This window comes from Chiloscyllium plagiosum, unplaced genomic scaffold (assembly GCF_037043375.1).
Source record: "Chiloscyllium plagiosum isolate Xiang-an unplaced genomic scaffold, Cpla_swu_hap1 HiC_scaffold_1, whole genome shotgun sequence".
Classification (NCBI taxonomy): Eukaryota; Metazoa; Chordata; class Chondrichthyes; order Orectolobiformes; family Hemiscylliidae; genus Chiloscyllium; species Chiloscyllium plagiosum.
Window position 1 is genome coordinate 47,210,263 of NW_028270139.1, and position 24,078 is coordinate 47,234,340.

Consider the following 24,078-nt stretch of genomic DNA (forward strand, 5'->3'; position numbering starts at 1 on the left):
TGCAACATATTGCTCTGTTTCCTGTTTAGATACAGTGGAGAAGATGGCAATCAGGCTACTAGATAAATTGAATATCAGCACTTTGTTATTACACTCCCATCCAAATTATGGAGGGCAGCTGTCTGATCCAATTCCTAGAAATGCCATATTTCTCTCTCTCTTCCTTCTCTTTTCTAACTGTTAGGGGGCTCGGGTCCGTGATCTGAACTAGTTTAGACAGATTTTGGGGGGTACGAAAACTCCCAGCAGATTTGAACACTTGCAGGTTAGTGTCCTAGATCTTTAAATAAAATGTAGGTGAGTCAATTTGTTTAATTTCAGTGAATTGGGGTCGATTAATTTAAAAGTGAGAGAAATGGTTCTTAAAATTACAAAAGAGGTTCTGGGATTTAAAGACGTTTCTCAAATTTGCCAAGAAAGTTTAGAAGGAAAGAAAAAGGCCATACTTTTAGAATTATCAAAGAAGTTAGATTTAGGTTTAACCAAGGACAAAAGTAAAGCTGAAATTGTAAGGGAATTATTCAAACACTTAAGTGTGTCAGAGAAACAGACAAGTGCAGTAGAGGTAGACAAACTTAGATTACAATTGAGGAAAATGGAGTTAGAAGACAAACAAAGGGAGAAAGCGAAAGAGAGAGAGAAAAGAGAGAGAGAGGAAAAGGAGAGAGAAAAGGTTCTTGGCTGAGCAAAGAGAAAGAGGAAAGGGAGAGAGGAGGAGAGAGAGAGGGGGAGAGAGGGAGAGGGGAGGTAGAGAGAGAGAGAGAAGTTGTGACTTAGTCAGCAAAATCAAGTTAACAGTATAGAGATTAAAAGAGAAGGTAGTGAAATATTTAAAACTCTGCCATATTTTGATGAGAAAGATGTCGAAGTTTTCTTATTTCATTTGAAAAATTGGCTTGGCAGATGGAGTGGTCTGAGGATTTATGGGTAATGCTAGTTCAGACTAAGCTGATAGGCAGAGCTAGTGAGGTATTTTGTCGTATTGTCAGATAGGTGTCAAGAGATTATGAAGAGATTAAATAGGCTATTTTAAGTGCTTATGAATTGGTATCAGAAGCATATAGGCAGCGGTTCAGAAACACAAAGAAGGAATCAGGTCAGATTTATGTTGAGTTCGAAAGAATTAAATGTAGTTGTTTGATCGATGGGTACGTGCTTTGAAAATAGATGAGACATTTGAGGCTCTCAGAGAGATTATTTTGCTGGAGGAGTTTAAAACTCACTTCCAGAGATGGTAAAAATTCATGTGGAGAACTGCCACAACCTAGCATGTAAACAGACTGCCTGAAAAACAGCTCTCTTAAAAAGGCACCTTTTCAATCAGTAACCTGTAAAGCAGAAATTCCTAACCAGAAGAAAATAAGACACAGGAAGATCTGAAGACAAGAACCTACGGCTGCCTGGTTTTGAGATAAGAAGTGTTGTTTTGTAAATCTTAATTGGGAGTTTTATCGGATTAGTATTATAGAAGGGAAGGTAACAGGTTAGAGTAAGGAATGGTAAATAATTGTTGGTTAATTATTTTGTTATATTTTAAGAAATAAAGTAATTAAGTTTTACTTTAAATAGTTCTTGACCACTCGAGTTTTTACAGATTACTACAAGGGATGAATCTTTTCTGTGTTGCTGGTTTTAAATTTAGCAGGAGGGTTTACCCAGTGTTGTAACAATAGTGGTAAAGGGTAAAAATCTAAAGGCAATGATGCATAGCAGAATCATAGGTGAAAATAAGCACAAGAAAGAAACTGCTAGGTGTAAATTCGGACATTAAAAACTACTTGCAATCTTCTGGTGCTTTTCATGACCACTGGATATCTGAAAGTGATTTACAATAGTGAGTAATTTTAAAAAGCAATGTCAGAATTATGGCAGCTAATTTGCACTCATCAAAATCTTGTAAACAACAATGTGATGATGGTCTGTTTCTGTGGCATTGACTGAAGGATTAGTATTGGCAAGAACACCAAGGAAAAACCCTATGCTATGCTATGCTTCGTAAATCTGCACTTTTATAACCACTCAAACAAGGAGATAGGGCCTTGGTCTAGTCCGATCCAGAAAACAATACCTTAGATAGCTTAATGCCTCAGCACTACACTAAAATATCAGCCTTGAATTTTGGGCTTAAGACCTGGAGTAAAACTTGAACCCAGAACTTTTTGATTCAAAGGCATGTGCATTACCACTAAGCACAGCCACCAGATATTTACAAAAGAATATTTATGTATATATTTTGTTAGACTGAATAGAATGTTCAATGTTACTAAAACTATTGAATCTTATCCACTTTATCAAAAGATATTTATGTAATTCTCCTAAAATTAAAATATTTGGCATTATTTATTTCAGTATTACTCAGTCACTTGCTTACTCACTGAATATGCATTCCAAACATTTGGTTAAAGTAACTTTTGCTAATTTAGTGATCACGTTAAAATGACCTTCAATAAAACAATATTTTGTTTCTAGTTTGCCAAATTTGATTTCTTGGTTGAATATATAATAGCTAACTATGCGCTGTTTGATCATCTCAAATATATTCCCTTTGAAATGAAGTTTTAGTCTCACTGCCCAATAGGTTGAGTCAAGATCCTCTCCCCCCCGCCCCCAACCCCAATGCTCTTCATTTCTTCTTGTGAGAATCATTAGTTTCCATTCCAAACTTCCTCATTTACGCAATCAAAACAATCAGGAACCTATAACATTCTTTTACTCTTGAAGTCTGCTCTTCAGTTTTCTCCACCCCTTTTCTAGTCTGCATCTCTCCACTAAGGAGGAAGTGAGGACTGCAGATGCTAGAGATCAGAGTCAAAAAATGTAGCGCTGGAAAACCACAGCCAATCAGGCAGCATCCAAGGAGCAAGAGAGTCGATGCTTTGAGCATAAACTCTTCATCAGGAAGATGTGGGGTTTTTGGGGAGGAGGGAGCAAGGGGGCTGAGAGATAAGTGGGAAGGAGGCTGGGGTTGGGAGTGAAAGAAAGAAGGTGCGATTGGTAGATGAAGGTGGGGGAAGGGAGATGATGGTGATAGTGGATCTCTCCACTAAGCCTAAGCCTAAACTGCCATTTCCCATTATTCCTCTGAATTTGTTTCTCAATTTCTATTTCTCTCAACATGATCCACTTCAATCCATTTCCCATTCTTCATTTCTCCTAACAACTCTCAAGTCATCTACTTCAGAGAGTCTAATTTCACACAGTCTCGCAAATCTAAAACCCAACCCTGATTCCAAACGACCATAAGAAACAGAAAGAGGAATAGGATATTTGGCCCCTGGAGCCTGCTCCAGCATTCAATAGGATCATGGCTGATCCGATGTTCCTCACATCCACTTTCCTGTGTTTTTCCATAACCCCTAATTCCTTAACTGATCAAGAGTCTTCCTCAGTCTATCTTCAATATACACAAGGACTCTGGCTCTACAGCTCTCCGTGACTGACTCCTCAGTTCAGTCTTAATTTGACACCCCTTTAATCTTAAACTATGCCCTCTGGTCCTAGACTCTCCCTTGAGGGGAAACATCCATTCAGAATGTACACTGTCAAGCCGTTTAAGAATTCGATATGCTTTCAACAGATCACTGCTCATTCTTTAAAACTCCAATGAGTCGAGTCCCAACTTGTTCAACCTTTGCTTATAAGATAATCACTCCATACCATAGATTGGTGAACTTTCTCTAGACTGCCTCCAATGACCTTTCCTTAAAAAAGGGAGCAAAACTGCTCATAGTATGCCAGATGTGGTGTCATTAGCATCTTGTACAGTTGCCAGAAGATTTCCCCACTCTTGTACTCCAAACCCTTGATTTAAGGGCCAATATTCCATTAATCTTCCTGATTACCTTCACGAGTTTTATGTTGCAAGCACAAGTACCCAAAAGTCTCTTCATGTTGTAACTTCCTTCCATTTAAATAATACTGTTCTTTTGTTCTCCCTTCCAAAGTGAACTTCACATTTTCCACATTATACACCATTTGACATTTTAGCCCATTTACTTAACCTATCATCACCTCTCTAAGTTGTTTGTAAACCTCTCAATCTGCCTTTCCACCTATTTTTGTGTTGTCTGCAAATCTGGCTACAGTTGATTTAACTGCTTTCCTCCAAGTTATTAATATATATTGTAAACAGATGCAGTTGCAGCATGGATCCCTGTGGAACCTCACTGGTTACAGCTTGCCAACCTGAAAAAGAAGTCCTCTCCCCACTTACTGTTTCCTCCCCTTATTATATTGCTATGGATAGAGAATTGCCTATCTCCAGCACCATGGGCTCTTATGGCGCAAGATTTTGTGAGGTACCTTGTCAAACATTTCCTGGAAATCCAACTACAACATATCTACTGGTTCTCTTCAGACCATTCAAGTCGAACTTCCTCAAAAGTACTCTGATAAATTAGTCAGACAAATGCATTTTCATAAAGCCATGCTGACTCTGCTTGATTAGATTATGATTTTCATAAATGTGCTGCAGTTCCTTAAAAGCAATGACTTTCTTAATAACCGATTTCAACAATAGATGTTAGGCTGACCAATTGAAGATCAAAGAATGAGAGGCGACTGATAGAAGTTTACATAATTATGAGAGGCATGGATAGAGTGGAAAGTCAGAATCTTCTTCCCAGGGTAGGTTTAAGGTAATAGGGGATAAGTTTAAAATGAGATGGGAGAGATTAGATTAGATTAGATTACTTACGGTGTGGAAACAGGCCCTTCGGCCCAACAAGTCCACACCGCTCGCCGAAGCGCAACCCACCCATACCCCTGCATTTACCCCTTACCTAACACTACGGGCAATTTAGCATGGCCAATTTCCCTGACATGCACATCTTTGGACTGTGGGAGGAAACCGGAGCACCCGGAGGAAACCCACGCAGATACGGGAGAACGTGCAAACTCCACACAGTCAGTCGCCTGAGGCGGGAATTGAACCCGGGTCTCTGGCGCTGTGAGGCCACTCAACACCCTCCACCTCAACTCCCTCTCTCCCCCACTTCTCCCCCACGCTCTCCCTCACACACACTCTCTCGCACTGTGCCACCGTGCCACCCACAAGCAGTTTTGTTTTTAAACAGAGGGTTGCAAGTGCCAGGAATGTGCTGCCAGAGGAGGTGGTGGAGGCGGAAATAATAGCAACATTTAATTGGCATCTTAACAGATATGAATTGGCAGAGGATAGAGGAATACAGACAGCACTGAGCGAAAAGGTTTTCAGTTTAGAAAGGCATACAAATTTGTAAGAAGATCTGTTATGTATAAGAATAATAGGGTGGTTATGGTAGGGGATTTTAACTTTTCAAACATAGACTAGGACTGCCATAGTGATAAGGGTTTAGATTTTTGTTAAGTGTGCACAATAAAATTTACTGATTCAGTATGTTGATGAACCCAGAGAAGCTGCAAAACTTGACCTACTCTTGGGAAATAAGGTAGGGCAGGTGACTGAGGTGTCAGTGGGGGAGCACTTTGGGGTCTATTTCTATTAGTTTTAAAACAGTGATGGAAAAGGATAGACCAGATCTAAAAGTTGAATTTCTAAATTGGAGGAGGGCCAATTTTGACAGTATTAGGCAAGAACTTTTAAAATATATTTGGGGGTAGATATTCACAAGGGACAGCTGGAAAATGGGAAGCCTTCAAAAATAACATAATGAATGCCGAAAGACAGTATATTCCTATTAGGGTGAAAGGAAAGGCTGGTAGGTGTAGGGAATGCTGGATGACTTGAGAAATTGATGTTCTGGTTTAAAAAAAAGCAAGCATATGTCAGGTATAGACTGGAAAGATTGAGTGAATCCTTAGAAGAGTATAAAGGCAGTAGAAGTATACTTAAGAGGGAAATCAGGAGGGCAAAAAGGGGATATGAGATAGTTTGGCAAATAGGGTTAAGGAGGATCCAAAGGGATTTTATAAATATATTAAGGATAAAAGGGTAACTAATGAGAGAATAGGGCCCCTCAAAAATCAGCAAGGCAACCTATGTGTGGAACCACAGGAGATGGGAAGATAGGGAGATACTCAACGAGGATTTAGCATCAGTGTTTACTGTGCAAAAGGGCATGGAAGATATAGAATATGGGAAATAGATGGTGACATCTTGAAAAATGTTCATATTACAGAGATGATGCTGGATGTCTTAAAAACACACAAAAGTGGATAAATCCCCAAGGCCTGATCAGGTGTGCCCTAGAATTCTGTGGGAAGCTAGGGAAGTGATTGCTGGGCCCCTTGCTAAGATATTTATATTATCAATAGTCATAGGTGAGGTGCTGGAAGACTGGAGGTTGGCTAATGTGGTGCCACTATTTAAGAAGGGTGGTAAGGAGAAGCCAGTGAATTATAGACCGGTGAGCCTGACATTGATAGTGGGCAAGTTGTTAGAGGTAATGTTGAGGAACAGGATTTACAGGCATTTGGAAAGGCAAGAACAGATTAGGGATAGTCAACACGGCTTTGTGCATGGGAAATCATGTCTCATGAACTTGATTGAGTTTTTGGAAGAAGTAACATAGGGATTGATGACAGCAGAGAGGTGGATGTGATCTTTCTGGACTTCAGTAAGGCGTTCAACAAGGTTCCTCATGGGAGACTTGTTAACAAGGTTAGATCTCATGGAACACAGGGCGAACTAGCCATTTGGATACAAAACTGGCTCGAAGGTCAAAGACAGGGTGGTGGTGGAGGGGTGCTTTTCAGACTGGAGGCCTGTGACCAGTGGAGTGCCACAACAGTTGGTGCTGCGTCTACTGCTTTTTGTCATTTATATAAATTATTTGGATGTGAATACAACAAGGTATAGTTAGTAAGTTTGCAGATGACACCAAAATTGGAGGTGCAGTGGACAGCGAAGAAGGTTACCTCAGACTACAACGGGATTTTGATCAGATGGAACAATGGGCTGAGGAGTTCCAGATGGAGTTTAATTTAGATAAATATGAGGTGCTGCATTTTGGAAAGACAAATCCGAGCAGATCTTATACACTTAATGGTAAGTTCGTGGGGAGTGTTGCTGAACAAAGAGACCTTGGAGTGCAGGTTCATAGTTCCTTGAAGGTGGAGTCGCAGGTAGATAGGATAGTGGTATGCTTTCCTTTATTGGTCAGAACATTAAGTATAGGGTTTGGGCAGTCATGTTGCGGCTGTACAGGATATTGATTAGGCCACTTTTGGAATATTGTGTGCAATTCTGGTCTCCTTCCTGATGTTGTGAAGCTTGAAAGGGTTCAGAAAAGATTTACAAGGATGTTGCCAGGGTTGCAGGGTTTGAGCTACAGGCAGAGGCTGAATAGGCTGGGGCTGTTTTCCCTGGAGTGTCAGAGGCTGAGGGGTGATCTTATAGAGGTTTATAAAATCATGAGGGGCATTGATAAGTAAACAGACAAGGTTTTTCCCTGGATTGGGAGCGTCCAGAACTAGAGGGAAGAGGTTTTGGGTGAGAGGGGAAACATTTAAAAAGACACCTAAGTTACAACGTTTTCACGCAAAGGGTGGTGCACGTATGGAATGAGTTGCCAGACCAACTGGTGGAGGCTGGTGCAATTATAACATTTAAAAGACTTCTGGATGAGTATAGGAATAGGAAGGGTTTAGAGAATATGGTCAAAGCACTGACAAACGGGACTAGATTAGGTTAGGATATCTGGTCGGCATGGACGAGTTGGACTGAAGGGTCTGTTTCTGTGCTATATGTCTGTATGACTCTATGTGTCAGTGTGGTCTTAGTGAGCTGAAGGACCCATTTCTCTGCTATACGGGTCTTTGTTCGAACTTGACTAGACTTACCCGCTTTTTGCCTCTTTCTCTTTTTGAATAACGGGGTCACATCGTCAGTCTTCCAATCCTCTGGTACTTCTCCAGAATCCAAAAATGTTTTGGAAAATTATAACCAATGCACCCACTCTCTCTGTAGTTACCCCTTTTAGGCTCCTTGGATGCAAGCCATCAGGGTCAAGGGACAAATCTTCAGTGTCACTGTCTAATACTACTTCTCTAATGATGATGGTGGTACTTAATTCTTCCCCTGTACTCTTTAGTATTAATTGATATTCAAAGTATCTTCCACTGTACAGACTGATGCAAAATAACTGCTTAACTCCTCTGTCATTTCCTTTTTCCCCAAAATTGTCTCCCCAGATTCATTTTCTAAGGGCTCTATATCCACTTTGACCTCTCTCTTCCTTTTGATATATTTAAAGGAGCTGTTATTGTCACCTTTTATACTCCTCACTCATTTGGCCTCACAGCTTATTTTATCTGTCTTTCTTGTCTTTTTAGTCCTCCTTTGCTGGTTTCTGAATCTATCCCAGTCTTCGCAGCTATCTCTGATTTTTGCCTCCTTATATTCTTTTTCTTTCTCCTTGACTTCCTTGGTTAGCCATGGTTGAATTATCCCTCTCATATAATCCTTTCTCTTTACTGGAATATATTTTTGTTTAATCATGAATTACCTCCTTAAATGTCTGCCACTGCTTGCTTACTATCCTTCCTCCTCATCTGTGCCCAGTCCATTTTAGCTAACTATCACTTAATTGTGTTTCCCTTCATTTAAGATAGACAGTTGTTCATAACCCAAGTGTTTCACACTCAAACTGAATGTTAAAATCTATCATGTTATGATCACTACTTCTGAGGGATCTTTTACTCCCTTCCTACCCAAATGCTAAGCCAGTTCTGACTCTCTGCAGGAGGCAACTCTGATCAGTTGGTGAGAAACTGAGTGGAAAAAGCTAGGAAATAATTCTGTTTAAAATTAATGCAATCTAACCTTTGTTCTGATTCCCAATTTCAGACCAACAGTCAACAATTGTTTATAATGGCTTATATAGAGTCACAGAGTCATACTCCATGGAAACAGACCCTTCAGTGTAACCACTCCATGCCAAACTAAACTAGTCCCATCTGCCTGCTCCTGGCCCACAGGCCTTCAAAGCTTTCCTCTTCATGTACGTATCTAAATGTCTTTCAAATGTTGCAATTGTACCCACATCCACCACTTGCTCAGAAAGTTCATTCCACATGTGAACTACCATCTGTATAAAAAATTTGCTCCTCAAGAGATTTTTGAAATCTCTTTCCTCTCACCTTAAGATATGCCCCCTAGTCTTGAAATCCCCCATCTAGGGAAAAGACAACTACCATTATTTCTATATATACCTCTCATTATATGTAGTGGCTGTTGGCACAAATTTAATGTCCCAGAGTGCTACAGGAGTCACTTAGATGGAAACATCTCAGGTAGACTATTTTGGAACAGTTGGGAAACCAATTTACTGTAGTGTTGACAAAGTAAATTCAACATTGGTGTGAAGCAAACTAGCTTCCATTAACATTTGTGCTTTTTTTATTCGTTCTTCGATATTGTTGGCTGGCCAGCATTTATTGCCTGTCCCTAGTTGCCCTTGAGAAGGTAGTAGGAAATTGCCTTCTTGAATTGCTGCAGTTCACATGTTGTAGGTTGACCCTCAATGTCGTTAGGGTCCAATGAGAATTCCAGGATTTTTACCCAGTGACAGTGCAGAGATATTTGCAAGTCAGAATCCTGACTGGCTTGGAGGGGAACTTGCATGTGGTGGTGTTCCCAAATGTCTGCTGTGCTTGTCTTTCTGGATGGAAGTATCATGGGTTTGGAAGCTGCTGTCTCAGGATCTTCAGTGAATTTCTGCATTACATCTTGTAGATAGTACACACTGCTTGTGGAGGCAGCGGATGCTTGCGAACGTCATAGAATCAGCATCATACAGCACAGTCCAACTGGTCCACACCAACCATGTTCCCAAACTAATCTAGTCCCACTTGCTTGTGTTTGACCCATATCCTCCAACCTTTCCTACTCATGTACTTATCCAAATGTCTTTTTTAAATGTTGTGATCTTACCTGCATTCATCTCTGGCAGTTTATTCCACATACAAAGCACACTGTATAAAAACACTGCCCCTCATATCCTTTTTAAACCTTTCTCCTTTCACCGTAAAGATATGCCTCCTAGTTTTGAACTCTGCCACCCTAGGGGGAAAAAACAACCCTTGCTATTCACCTTATCTATATACCTCATGATTTTATACACTTTTCTAAGGTCACCATCAATCTCCTACAGTATGGTGAAAAATTCCCAGCTTACCCAGCCTATTTTTACACGTCAATCCCTTCATTTCTAGCAACATCCTAGTAAATCTTTTCCAAATCCTCTCTGACTTCCTACAGCAAGGCACCCAGAACTGCACAGAAGAGTCACCAATGTCCTGTACAATCTCAACAAAACGTTCCAACTCTGGAACTCAAAGATCTGAGCAATGAAGACACGTGTGCTAAGCACTTCTTAACCACACTGTCTACCTGTGATATGCCGTGCCAATTAAGTAGGTTGCTTTGTCCTGAATGGTGTAGAGCTTTGAGTGTTGTTCGATCTGTACCCATCCAGGCAAGTGGGGAGTTTTCTGTAATGTTCCTGCCTTTTGCATTTTAGGTGGTGGAAAGTCTTTGGGGAGTCAGGTGGTGAGTTACTGGAGGCAGAATTCCTAGTCTCTGACCTGCTCTTGTAGCCATTTATGTTTATGTCGCGAGTCCAGCTGAGCTTCTAGTCAACGATAAACCCCAGGATGTTGATAGTGACAGTAACACCATTGAACGCCTCATACTAGATATGGTCATGTCTCGCATTTGAGTGGTGCGAATGTTACTTGCCACCTATCAGCCCATTTGAACATGTGACTGCTTCAGTATCTGAGGAGTCGCATATGATGCAGAACGTTGTGCAATCATTGGCAAACATCTTCACTTCTGATCCTATGATGGAGGGAAGGTCATTGATGAAGCAGATGAAGATGGTCTAGGACACTACCCTGAGAAATTCTTGCAAAGATGTTGTGGAACTGAGATGACTGATCTCCAAGGACCACAACCATCTTCCTAAGTGCCAGTTATGACTCCAACTAGCAGAAAGTTTGCCCCATGATACTCAGTGATTCCAATCTTGCTAGGGCTTGTAGATGCCACACTCATTTGAATGCAGCATGCTTGTCAAAGGCTATTACTCTCATCTCATCGCTGAAACTCCGCTCTTTTGTTCACGATTGAACCAAAGCTGCAACGAGACCAGGAGCTGAGTGGCCTTGGTGGAACCAAAACCCCCTCATTCTTCTAAACTCCAGTGAATAAAGTCATAACCGATCTAGTCTCTTTTCAAACGTCAATCTTATTAAAAGATTACGTACTGATCACACAAATAAAGAAGATAGGTAAGAAAGCAGCTTCAAACATAATGATTAGGCTATGTCTGTTTGGCTTGTAACAAATCTGATATGAAACTGTGTTTCAGGTGGTGAATCTGCATCCCAGAAAGGAAAGACAATGAATTGCTGTCCTCAACCCAGAATTATGTATCTTTTTCGAATAAGAAGTCTGTTGCTTTATATTAAATGCATCAAGGATGTATTACACAAATCCTTCAAACAATAGACATCACAATTTTCTAAAGGCAAAATTAGAGTTCACAATACCTCCTGTCCCTTCAACCCTAAATTCAGTAAATATTTTCATTTCTTACCCAAGGTAAAACACCGACAAGCTGACAATAGCCAATGCTCCCTCAATTTTTGTAGAGCTTGTAATAACTCGGGATAGCTACACATGAAAAAGAAAAGGTGTCATAAACAATAGTTCAAATATTGAAAACAAATTTCAAATTTACACAATTCACTGCAATCATGTACTTGTATAACAAAGATCGAATTACTATTGTTAACAATTACCCTTTAAACTTAGCCATTAAGGTGGTTATATCATAAAAAAAGCTGTTCAGAAGTCTTAAGATCATTTTTAGAGTTCCAATAAAACATAATAAATATTTAAGTATGTGAAAAGATATATTTTGTTGCATAAGTTGACTGAAAACTCTAGGAGCAGCAAACACGATTAATATGCTCATATGTTGTTTGTTGTTTAAACATCTTTTTAATTGATAAAATAAGTGATAACAAATAACGAATGAAAAAGAAAATTTTTAAAATACTGCATTTAAGCCAACAAACAATCCCTTGATCTGTGCTGCTTTCATGAGTTTGATGCAAGATATTCTTTACTGGTTCAAACCCAATAATCCTGTAAGCAGCTACTAGGTCCATACAAATTGGAGAGTGTATTTACCTATACAATATGTAAACAGATAATAGCAAAAACCAGGGAGTAAATAAAACTTTATTGCTCTAAAGTAATTATTGGGATCTCACACGTAGTTGAAATATACATTGTCAGCTTAAGGTTAAGTGCAGAAGGGAATGTCAGGAGCAGCACCAAGGATACCTAAAAAGGAATGTGGCGACCTGATGAAGCTGCAACATAGAATTACTTGCATGCCAAATGGAATAAGCGGCAAGTAACAAGAGGGCTAAGTAACTACACAATTGATGGATCAGATCCAAGCTCTGCAGTCCTCCAACATCCAGTTGTGAATGGAGGACAATTAAATAAATGACTGGAGGTAGAGGCTCCACAAATATTCCCACTTTCAATGTTGCAGCAACCCAGTACATCTGTGCATAAGACAAGGGTTAAACACTTGCAATAGTCTTCAGCCAGAAGTGCCAAATGGATGAACCATCTCAGCTTCCTCTGGGAGATGTCAGGCCTCGGTCAGTTCAATTCAGTCCAAGTGATACCAAGAAACTATTGAAATCACTGGGTACTGCAAAGGCAATGGGTTCCAACAACATTCTGGTATTAGCCCTGAAGACAGGTACTTCAGAATTTGCTGCAATCCCTAGCCAAGCTGCCCAGAAGAACTAGAACAATGGCTCCAACCTAACAATGTGGAATATTGTTCAGATATGTCTTCTACACAGAAAACAGGGCAACTACAAACTGGTCATCTACTGTCCCATCAATCAACTCTCCATCATCACCAAAATGATAGAAGATGCCATTAACTGTGTTTTCAAGTGACAATACCCTGTTTGGGTTCTGCCAGGGCCACTCAGCTTGGACAAAAAGTTTAGATGAATGACTACTTTTGACTTCCAAGGCACATTTGACTAAATGCAGCATCAGAGAGCTCTAGCAAAACTGGAGTCAATGGTAAACAGGGGGGACATGCTGCCTTGCACAAAGGGATATGGCTGTGGTTATTTGATGCTAATACTCTCAGCTCCAGGACATCTTTGCAGGAGTTCCTCTGTGTCTAAGGCCCAATCACCATCAGAAAAGTTAGCCATTACTCCTTCACATTTGTTCATAATTATCACTGTTTAAACCTCCACTATCAAATTCCTGGCTATTGACCAGAAATTGAACTGGAATAACCATACTGTGTCTAACTCCCCAAACCCTGTTCACCAACTATAACCTAGAGGGGAAAAAAATGAAACAAAACAAGTAAAACTTGCCAATAAATGTGCTGGCTATATTGGAACATTGGTCTGAGGTTTATCAGACAAGTTGGACCAGCACAAGTCACTCGCAGGTTTTCACTGGAGCATAGGAGTTTGTGAGGTGACCTTTTAGAAGTGTATAAAATCATGAGGGATATATAGATATAATATATAGGTTAATGATATTTGTCTTTTCCTTAGGATGGGAGGTTTCAAGACTAGGGGGCACATTTTTAAGATGTGAAGAGAGATTTTAAAAAGACAGAGGGGCAAATTATTTTAATATTTTTTAGGTGGTTCTCATGTGGAATGAACTGCCAGAGGAAGTGTAGACATGGGCACAACTACAACATTTAAAAGATATTTGGATAAATACATGAATAGAAAAGGTTGGAGGGATGTGAGCCAGGAGCAAGCAGGTAGATTTAGTTTAGTTTGGGATTATGTTCAGCATGGACTGGTTGAACCAAAGGGTCTGTTTTCCATAGGAGCTGTATACTCTAACTCTCTGTCCACTGGCTTTATTTTGTCAAACTTGCTGACTCAGCCCTATTTTACCATGCATGTCCAAGTACTCCACGATGTCATCCTTAATAACAGACTCTAAAACCTTACCAATGATTGAGGTCAAGCTTACTGGCATATATAGTTTCCTGTCTTCTGACTCCTTCCCTTCTTTAGCAGGGGTGTTACATTAGCCATTTGCCAGTCCTCTGGGCTCTTCCCCGACTCCAGATGATTCCTGAAACATCACCTCAACTATCTCTTTTAGAACTCTGGGGTGTAGTCCATTTGGTCTGGGAAATTTATCCACCTCAGACCTTTTAGCTTCCCAGCATCTTCACCTGAAGTTCTGCTATGCTACTGGTGTCCTCCACCTTGAAGACTGGTGCAGAGTACCTATTCAGTTATTTCATTCCTGACTACTGCTAGGAAGCCAAATGTAACTTGTAACATGGGCGTTTTTTCTTTGGGGTTTCTCAATTCTACCCATATAGAATCTGCACCTTTCTGAACACTTTTTGCTCTATCTTATTTTGTTTCTTGCTAATAAGGCAATTCAGACTCCTCTGCCCATCTGCCTTTTGACAGGACCTGTATTCTTGGATATTTAGTCTCCAGCCTTGATCCCCTTGCAGCCACCTCTCTCTGACACCTACAACAGTCCTGTTCTGACTGCTCCCTTTCTCATGGCTGTCCCCTTATCTGTTGTGCCTGTTAGATTCTTGAGCCTCTCCAGACTCTCTGATCTATTACTTACTCTGGAAACTTTAGTAACATCTGTTGAGCCGATCCCACCCTCCAGCTCTAACTTTTTCCATAATTTTCCATGCAACTGAATCCAACTCCTCCCCCCACCCCCACAGCTTAGTAGTTTAAAATGCTAACCACAGCCCTAGTTATTAAAATCTTGTAGCTGAGAGACCTTCAGCCTCTGCACTAATCACACACAAGATGTCCACTTGCCCAAAGTGTTCTTGTCATGCCAACGACATTTGGCCTATGAACTGGTCCTAATTGAAAATCAAAATAATACCGTCACCAGGCACAAGTCACTCTAACATCACCATTCCATCTCATCTCATCTCAAATATCTGCTACTGTTAAATAAAGCAACAGTGTAAAGAAGACAATGCATTCCAGAAACTTGTTTTTAAAGTTGCAGCAATTCCTTCCAGTCTTTGGTTAAAAGTAGTTCTCTTCCCATTGTAATCCACAACCAAAAATGAAGAAAACAAAATGTGGTCTTTACCTAATGAGTTCCCTGTTTTTAGCCCATTTGAAATATTTTACAGGTACCAAGTGCGAGGACCTCAAACTAAATCAAGGAGAGCCTGTTAGAACACTAACAGAAACTCTTCATGTTAGAATTCCTTCAGTGTTCCAGGAGCAAATCCTGAGATCCTCAAGTGACTTGAAAACCTTCCAGATAGTCATGAAAAAGTAAGTCAAACATAACATCACCTGGACCTCTCAGCCAGAAGACCATGTGTTATTGCAGTGACTGCACCACTCTAGCCGTGCAGGATGGGATGTGGGAGAGGCTCTATCTACAAAACAACATCACTAACATTGAGACCCAGCAATTTTGCTCAGGTTCAGAGGAGTCATAGAGATGTACAGTATGGAATCAGACCCTTCAGTCCAATTCATCAAAGCCGAGCAGACATTCTAAATTAATCTAGTCCCATTTGCCAGCATTTAGCGCATATCCCTCTCAACCCCTTCCAATTCGTGTTCCCATCCAAATGCCTTTTAAATGTTCAGTTATAGCAATCTCCACCACTTCCTCTGGCAGCTCATTCCATACAGGCACCACACTCTGCCTGAAAAAGTTGCTCCTCAGGTTACTTTTATATCTTTCCACTCTCACCCTTAAACCTATGCCTTCTAGTTTTGGACTCCCCCAGCCTGGGAAAAACTCTTTATCTATTCATCCCATTCACGCCCCTCATGATTTTATAAACCTCTGTAAGGTCACCCTTCAGCCTCTGACACTCCAGGGAAAATAGCGCCAGCCTATTCAGCTCAAAGCCTCCAACCCTGGCAACATCTTTATAAATCTTTTCTGAACCCTTTCAAAATTCACAATATCTTTCCTATAACTGGGAGACCAGAACTGTATGCAGTATTCCAAAAGTGGCCTAACCAATGACCTGTACAGCCGCAACATGACCTCCCAACTCCTATATTCTAGGCTCTGACCAATAAAGGAAAGCATACCAAATGCCTTCTTCACTACCTTTTCTACCTGTGACTCCACTTTCAAGGATCTATGAACCTGCACTCTAAGGTCTCTTTGTTCAGCAACGCTCCCCTGGAACTTACCATTCAGTGTACAAGTCCTGCCCTGATTTGCCTTTCCAAAATAAAACACCTGACATTTATCTAAATTAAACTCCATCTGCCACTTCTCGATCCATCTGATCAAGATCCCATTATACATTGGTAGTGTAGTGGACAGCCAAGAACAATTTTGGCAAAATCTGCAAACATATGAGCCATACCTTCTATATTCACATCAAGATGAACTACATGCTGAAGCACCAACTAATTCAGCCTAGCATTAGTAGCTTGAGCTCCCTAACTAGATTGTTCCATAAGGTTCTGCACTGACTAGTGAAATGTTAATATAGTAACCAGATCTCACTGGGTATGGCTTACAGCACCTATCCTATATCACAAGGTAGATATACTCAAGGGTTACTGAAAGGACCTTGACAATCTGCACAAAGGAAATCACCACCTTTTTAACGCTAGAGAGATCATGTGGTTTGGTCTCCAAAATGTCCAGTTACCTTTCAAATATTGATGAACCAGGTAGTGGTAAGGTTATCTAATTGCCTAAAGTACCTAAACAGTTTCCCAATGTACAGCAATATCACTGAAGCTCACAAAAAACAAGTGGAAACTGTCTTCCAGAAAGAAGATAGTGGTCAATCTCATGAACAGAGTGTTTGTTAAGGCTAAAGTGACCGACCTGGATCACGCAGTGGGTCAAGGACAGTAATGCCCAAGGCTGCAAAGTTGAGAGCTGTGGCACAATTCCTATGTCCACAGTGAAATGTAAAATTGAGGTTTTTGGATATTATAGGGGTTGCTACCACAAGAATGTCTCAAACCTACTGCCCTGATGACAGACATTCTACACATCAAAGCAAAAGTAGTTTGGAAATGCTTGTTTGCTTTCGAAAAGATCAAGGCCATTTTAATATAAGAGTCTATGATTACTGCTCTGAACTTAAAATAGGCATTTAAAGTAGATATCATTGCAAATGACATTCGGATAAGGGCTTTTCTCCTCCAAGGCGGCAAATTCAGGTAGGTCTCCAAACAAATGTAATTAAACATCAGAAATGGTATTTCATAATACAGAAGGAAACCTTTCGTTTATTACTGGTCCTCAAACACTTTGTTATATACCTAAATTGAATAGAAAGAAACCACAGTATATACGGATCACAAGCCACTATAAGGGAACCATTCAAGAAAAAGGTTGCATGGTTATTCTGTTAGAGATTGTTTCTTCAATCACACCATTTAAAAACCATCCACACTACTGAGAAATGCAGATGCCCTGTCTAGAACTTAGAGACCCATATGGAGCTGACAAGATAACACTGAACTAGGCTAGGGGTGTCAGTGCAACTGTGTATTCTTTTTCTCTTTTCATAATATCATAATCATAGCCCTGAATTACTTACATATATTGAACTTTTCAGTTAGATATGTTGTTCTATTTTTATTTTGAAAAGGCACACAAGCCAGAGATGGCAAAGAATGCAATTCAGTGACTGTCTGGAAAATTCTTGTGTGCAATATAACAGCTTTGAAAGAGACCGTGCGATGTTGCACCTGAAAGTGTCCAGGAATTTTGGAGAAACATTTCAAAGGAAGGGATACAATTAAAAAAAAAGGACTCATCCATGCAAGTTACATCCCCAGACTGTAAACATAATATGAGCTAAAATAAAATGCAGTCTGATCAAAAAGATAGGACTAGGAGAAAGTGAGGACTGCGGATGATGAAGATCAGAGTCAAGAGTGTGTTGCTGGGAAAGCACAGCAGGTCAGCATCCGAGGAGCAGGAGAATCAACGTTTTGGGCATAAGCCCTTCATCAGGAATGAGGGTTGTGGGCCGGGGGTGAGAGATAAACAGGAGGGGGCTGGGGTTGGGGTGAAGTTGCGAGCTGTGGCACAATTCCTATGTCCACAGTGAAATGTAAAATTGAGGTAGCTAAGAAAGCAATAGGTGAATGAAGGTAAGGGAGAAATTGATAGGTCAGAGGGGGGAGTGATGGACAGGTTCGGGAGGGCGGTGCCGAGTTGGAAGTTTGGGACTGTGATAATGTGGTGGCGGTGGTTGGGGGTGGGGGGGGTGAATGAGAAAGCTGTTAAAATCAACATTTACCCCGTGTGGTTGCAGGATCCCAAGGTGGAATACGAAGCGTTCTTCCTCCAGGTGTCGGGTGGTAATACCTTGGCAGTGGAAGTGGCCCACGACCTGCATGTCCTTGACCAAATGGGAGGGGGAGTTGAAGTGTTCAGCGATGGGGCGTGGGTTTGGTGGATGTGGGTGTCCCAGAGATGTTCTCTGAAACGATCCGCAACAAGGCATCCTGTCTCCCCGACGTACAGGAGACCACACCGGGTGCAACGGATGCAGTAGATGATGTTGGTAGAGGTACAGGAAATGTCTGACGGATGTGGAAGGATCCCTTGGGGCCTTGGATGGAGGTGAGGGGAGTGGTGTGGGCACAGGTTTTGCACTTCCTGCAGTGGCAGGGAAAGGTGCCAGGAGTGGGTGTGGGCTGGTGAGGAGAGTGGGGCGGAACCTGACGAGAGAGTTGTGGAGGGAATGATCTCTCCAGAATGCTGATAAGGGTGAGGAGGGAAATATATCACTGGTGGTGGGATCCGTTTGGAGGTGACAGAAGTGGCGGAGGATGATACAATGTATGCGGAGTTTGGTGGGGTGGAAGGTGAGGATCAGGGAGATTCTGTCCTTGCTGTGTTGGGAGGGGTGGGGTTCAGGGCTGTGGTGCATGAATTAGAGGAGATGAACTGCAGGGCATCGTCAACCATGTGGGAGAGGAAGTTGCAATTATGGAAGAATGCTGTGGAGACGGAAGAACTGGGAATAAGGGATGGTGTTTTTACTGGAGACAGTGATGGAGGGGTCCAGGAAGGGGAGGGAGGTGTCCGAGATGGTTCAGGTGATTTTGAGGTCTAGGTGGAAGGTGTTGGCAAAGTTGATGAATTCTTCAACCTCCTTGTGGGAGCACGGGGCTGTGCCGATACAGTCATCGATGTAGCGGACGAACAGCTGGGGAGCGGTTCCAATGTAATTGCGGAAGATGTACTGTTCCACGTATCCAACAAACAGGCAGGGATAGCTCGATCCCATGCAGGTGCCCTTGGTTGAAAAAGTGGGCCCAGAGGCGGAAGTAGCGGAAGAAACATTCAAGGTTTCAGCGTGTGTCGAACTCATTAATCATTGAGAGAGCGTAGAGGGATAAAGGTGAGGCCTTTTCTGAGGGCTAAACGTAAGTCCACAGTGAGGGGGAGGTCTGGGGGAATGGCAGATGGGAGCTAGGACTTGGAGTGAGGTGGGAGCAGAGACAGTTGCTTGAGTGTGGCGCACCGATCTTTACACCACTGAAGCCAGGCGCCAACGCACAGACACTACCTCCTACTGCCCCTTTGATCATGACCTCACCTCTCATCATGAAAGTATCATCTCTCAGACCATCTACAATCTCATCACCTCTGGGAATCTCCTACCCACATCCTCCAACCTCATTGTCCGTGAACCCAGCACTGGCCGATTCTACTTCCTACCAAAAATTCACAAACCTGACTGCCCCGGTCAACCCATTGTCTTAGCCTGCGCCTGTCCCACTGAACTCATTTCTTCCTACCTCGAGACGGTCCTGTAGCCCTTAGTCCAGGAACTCCCATCTACATTCATGGCACCGCCCATGCCCTTCATGTCCTCCAAGATTTTCATTTCCCTGGCCCCCAATGCCTCATCTTCACCATGGACATCCTGTACACATCGATCCACCATGACAAAGGTCTCCAAGCCCTCCGTTTCTTCCTCTCATGCCGTCCCAACCTGTGCCCTTCCACCGACACCCTCATCTGCCTGGCTGAACTGGTCCTCACCCTCAACAATTTCTCCTTCCAATCCTCCCACTTCCTCCAAACCAAAAGGGGTAGCCGTGGGCACCCGCATGGGACCAAGCTATGCCTGCCTCTTTGTCAGATACATGGAACAGTCCATCTTCCACCAGCTCCAGCCCCATCCCCTACCTGTTCCTCCGCAACGTCGATGACTGTATTGGCACAGCCTCGTGCTCCCACTAGGAGGGTGAACAGTTCATCAACTTTACCAACACCTTCCAACAGACCTCAAAATCACCTGGACCATCTTGGACACCTCCCTCCCCTTTCAGGGGCTCTCCATCACCGTCTCTGGCAACCGACTAGCCACAGATATCTACTACAAGCCCACCAACTCCTGCAGCTACCAACACTATACCTCCTCCTACACTACCTCCTGTAAAAACGCCATCTCTTCTTCCTAATTCCTCCACTTCCACCGCATCTGTTCCCAGAATGACCAATTCCATCTCAGAAAGTCCCTTCTTCCATGACTGCAACTTCCCCTCCCACGTGGTTGACGATGCCCTCAAGCACATCTCCTCCACGTCACGCACCACTGCCCTTGAACCCCACTTCTTCCAACGCAACAAGGACAGAACCTCCCTGGTCCTCACTTTCCACCTCACCAAACTCTGCATATGTCGTATCACCCTCCGCCACTTCTGTCACCTCCAAACAGACCCCACCACCAAGGTATATTTCCCTCCCTACCTCCATCTGTATTCCGAAGAGACCATTCCCTCCATGACTCCCTCGTCAGGTCCACGCTCCCCACCAGCCCACACCCCACTCCTGGTACCTTTCCCTGTCACCGCAACAAGTGCAAAACCTGGACCCGCACCACTCCCCTCACCTCCATCCAAGGCCCCAAGTGATCCTTCCACATCCGTCAGAATTTATCTGTATCTGTACCAACATCATCTACTGCATCCATTGCACCCAGTGTGGTCTCCTCTACATCAGGGAGACAGGACGCCTTCTTGCGGATCGTCGCAGAAAACATCTCTGGGACATCCATAACCAGCAACCCCACCGCTCCGTGGCTGAACACTTCAACTCCCCCTCCACTATGTCAAGGACATGCAGGTCCTGGGCCTCTTCCATCACCAAGCTGTTACCACCTGATGCCTGGAGGAAGAACGCCTCACACTCCACCTTGGGACCCTGCAACTACACAAGCTAAATGTTGATTTCAACAGTTTCCTCATTTCCCCTCCCCCCACATTAACCCAGTCCCAAACCCCCAAATCGCCACCGCCCTACGGACCTGTCCATCTCTCCCCCATCTGACCTATCACCTTCTCCCTTATCTTCATCCACCTATCGCTTTCTCAGCTACATCCCCCCAAAACCACAACCCCAACCTCCTCAGCCACAGCCCACAAACCTCATTCCTGATCAAGGACTTATGCCCGAAACGTCAATTCTCCTGCTCCTCGGATGCTGCCTAACCTGCTGTGCTTTCCCAGCAATAACAAAAGACATGACTGTGTTCTCCCCTACCAGAAATACACAAGAAACTGCAAATCAACTGCAGTTCTGATGTGTGTTAGGCTGGTGTTCTACTGTTATTAGGATGGATGAAGGACATCTACTAGATACCCCTGCACTCGCAGATGAAAAGGAAAAACTCGGAAAGTCTCTCTTGGTCTCCGACTTCTGATGGCAATTTTCCAATCAAAAAAGAGGAGGAAACTGGACAACTACTTTTGGGTAATCCGTAGAATGCAGAATGTTCAAACTAGCTGCCAGAGTCAACACTCCTCAAATCACTCAACTTAATGGATGCAACATTCCACATTCTACTCTGCATAGACAAACCAAAGATGAATTTCTATACTTTTTTAAACTGTTATCTTTTCACTCAATTCTTATTTCTAACCTCTGCGCATGTATATGTGCTACGTTTTACTTTTCCTCATAGTTTAGTAACAAATAAACACATTTTTTAAACTCAAAAAGATATGGCTAAATTGGCTCTCTTAAAGCATTAATATTTTTGTACTTGGAAAGGTATCTGCAAGGGAAGGGATCCTTTTCTCTGAGTTAATCTTGTTATGACCAACTAGGTAAGTTCATGTTATGTTGCCTCTATCTATTTCACTGATGTTGCACAGCATGTGGGTGTACACAGGGAGCTCCACTCTAGCTTTCAGAGGGAGCAAATGCATCTCTACCAGCTCCCTAGAGTTGCTGAAATTACACAGAACTGTAATTATCTTTATTGCTATCATGCAATCAACCTTCTTAGTATCCAAGAAGAGCTCCGCTGCCTGATAGTGTTGTATCGTCTACCACTAGTTAGGCCTGAGGCAAAGGAAAGACAAAGGAAGATTGCTGGCAGTGAACAACTCTTACCAAGTACCACATAATACCAGAACTCATGCAGTTTTGTGGTTTCATTTGTAATTTTATGCCACAAGGGAGCAGGTTGAATGAGGAGAAGTCAAAGGGAGACCAAGGAGGGAGCCAAGGGTAAGGAGGGGACAGAGGGGGAAGCTAGGGATGAATTGGGGACTGAGGGCAGGCAGGGAATATAGAAGGAAGCTGATGGCAGGCAGGTGGTTGGGCAGTTGGGGGACTGAGGGGGAACCTGAGGGGAAAGCCAAGGGCAGGTAAGAAGGAAACTGAGGGATCAACCAGTTTTAGACACAACAGCCCAATGTCTGAGCACCCTTTCACTGCTCAGAGTATCCATTTGATGAAACTTTTCCAGACCCCTGACTGCTGAAATCTACAATTCCTGACTCTCCATCCTACTCCAGTTAGACAGAATTCTGGTGAGAGATGTCATCATGTAAGGGCCTTCTGGAGCAGGCAATTTCAATTGATGAAATGAAGGCAAGACTTCAGGGAGCTTGCAGCAATTCCAGGATTGAGATTGCTAGTTGGTACTAATTAATTGCTTAACAGAAGTTGCTGTCATATTCTGTACCTACCAGCGACTGGACTGAGAGTACTTCAATTAATTTTACTCCTTCCACTAAGGGTACATTCCCACCAGTAGTCTGAGTTAGATGCAAAATTGGGCTCAAAAGTTGAAAGGCCAGAATGCATGTTCCTTCAGAAATCAGAGGAAATGTAAAGTCAGGAATGAGTAAAGTAGAGAGTTGAAAAGCTATCCTGGCAATTTATTTTGATAAATGTAACTTAAATATATCTCCATTTTATTTCCAGAACATTTATACTTTTCAAGAGATTAAATGATATTGAACATCAGACCAACACAAGTCCAGATTTAGGCCTATTCTCCTGTTACATTCACATACTTGAGAAACAATCCAAAGTGAACTCCCATAAAGCTTAACTGCAGTTCAGGCTCAGTGAAATCCATTAAGATTGCTATCATTGTAATTCCACATGATACATTAATGAAACTGGAAGCCACAGGAACGCATTGATACATAACGGATGTGGGTGTTGGTTTGTTTGCCAAGCTGGCACGTTGTCATACAGATATTACATCCCCATGCTAGGTAACATCATCAGCGCAGCTTCCGTGAAGTGTTGTTGTTCTATTCCGATTGATAATTATATGACCTGGTCAGTTAAGGTGGGTGTTGTCATTTCCGGTTTCTCTCTGCAATGGTTTGTAATATGGGTCTATTTTTACATGCTTGTTGCTGGCATTCTGTTACTAGCCGTGCCGTTTTGTTGCAGTTGGTGTTCGTGTTTCTGGATTTCTAGTTTTCTGCCAGTCTATCCAATGGCAGTTTCATGGCAGTTGCTGCGCGGGATCTTGTATATTATGTTGGTTCTGCATGTTGTGGGTACAGGGTCTTTCGTCCTTGTAAGTAGTTGGCATAGTGTGGCTACCATTATTCCTAGTGGTCGTAGGAGTCTGGTTGTCATTTCTGCTATGTTCTTGATCAGAGGTATGGTGACCAGTGAATCGGTGTGTACAGTGTCCTCTTGACCTTGTCTGTCCGATGGACACTGGCGATGAAGCTGCTGGGGTACTCGTTTCTGAAGACCTTATGTAGGTGTTCTTCCTCAGTGCGTCCCACAGCCACACTACGCCAATTACTTACAAGGACAAAAAGACC

At 42.5% G+C, this 24,078-nt stretch overlaps 1 protein-coding gene across 3 annotated transcripts in view; it reads right to left on the reverse strand.

Moving 5' to 3' along the window:
- The window catches only part of LOC122552087 (transmembrane anterior posterior transformation protein 1 homolog), a 116,898-nt gene that overhangs the window by 8,836 nt on the left and 83,984 nt on the right, over window positions 1–24,078 (reverse strand). For all 3 annotated transcript variants that reach the window (XM_043694615.2, XM_043694614.2, XM_043694617.2), the window contains one exon: window positions 11,544–11,620. In XM_043694615.2, coding sequence (XP_043550550.2) covers window positions 11,544–11,620 — 77 coding nt within the window. The remainder of the gene's footprint in view (window positions 1–11,543; window positions 11,621–24,078) is intronic.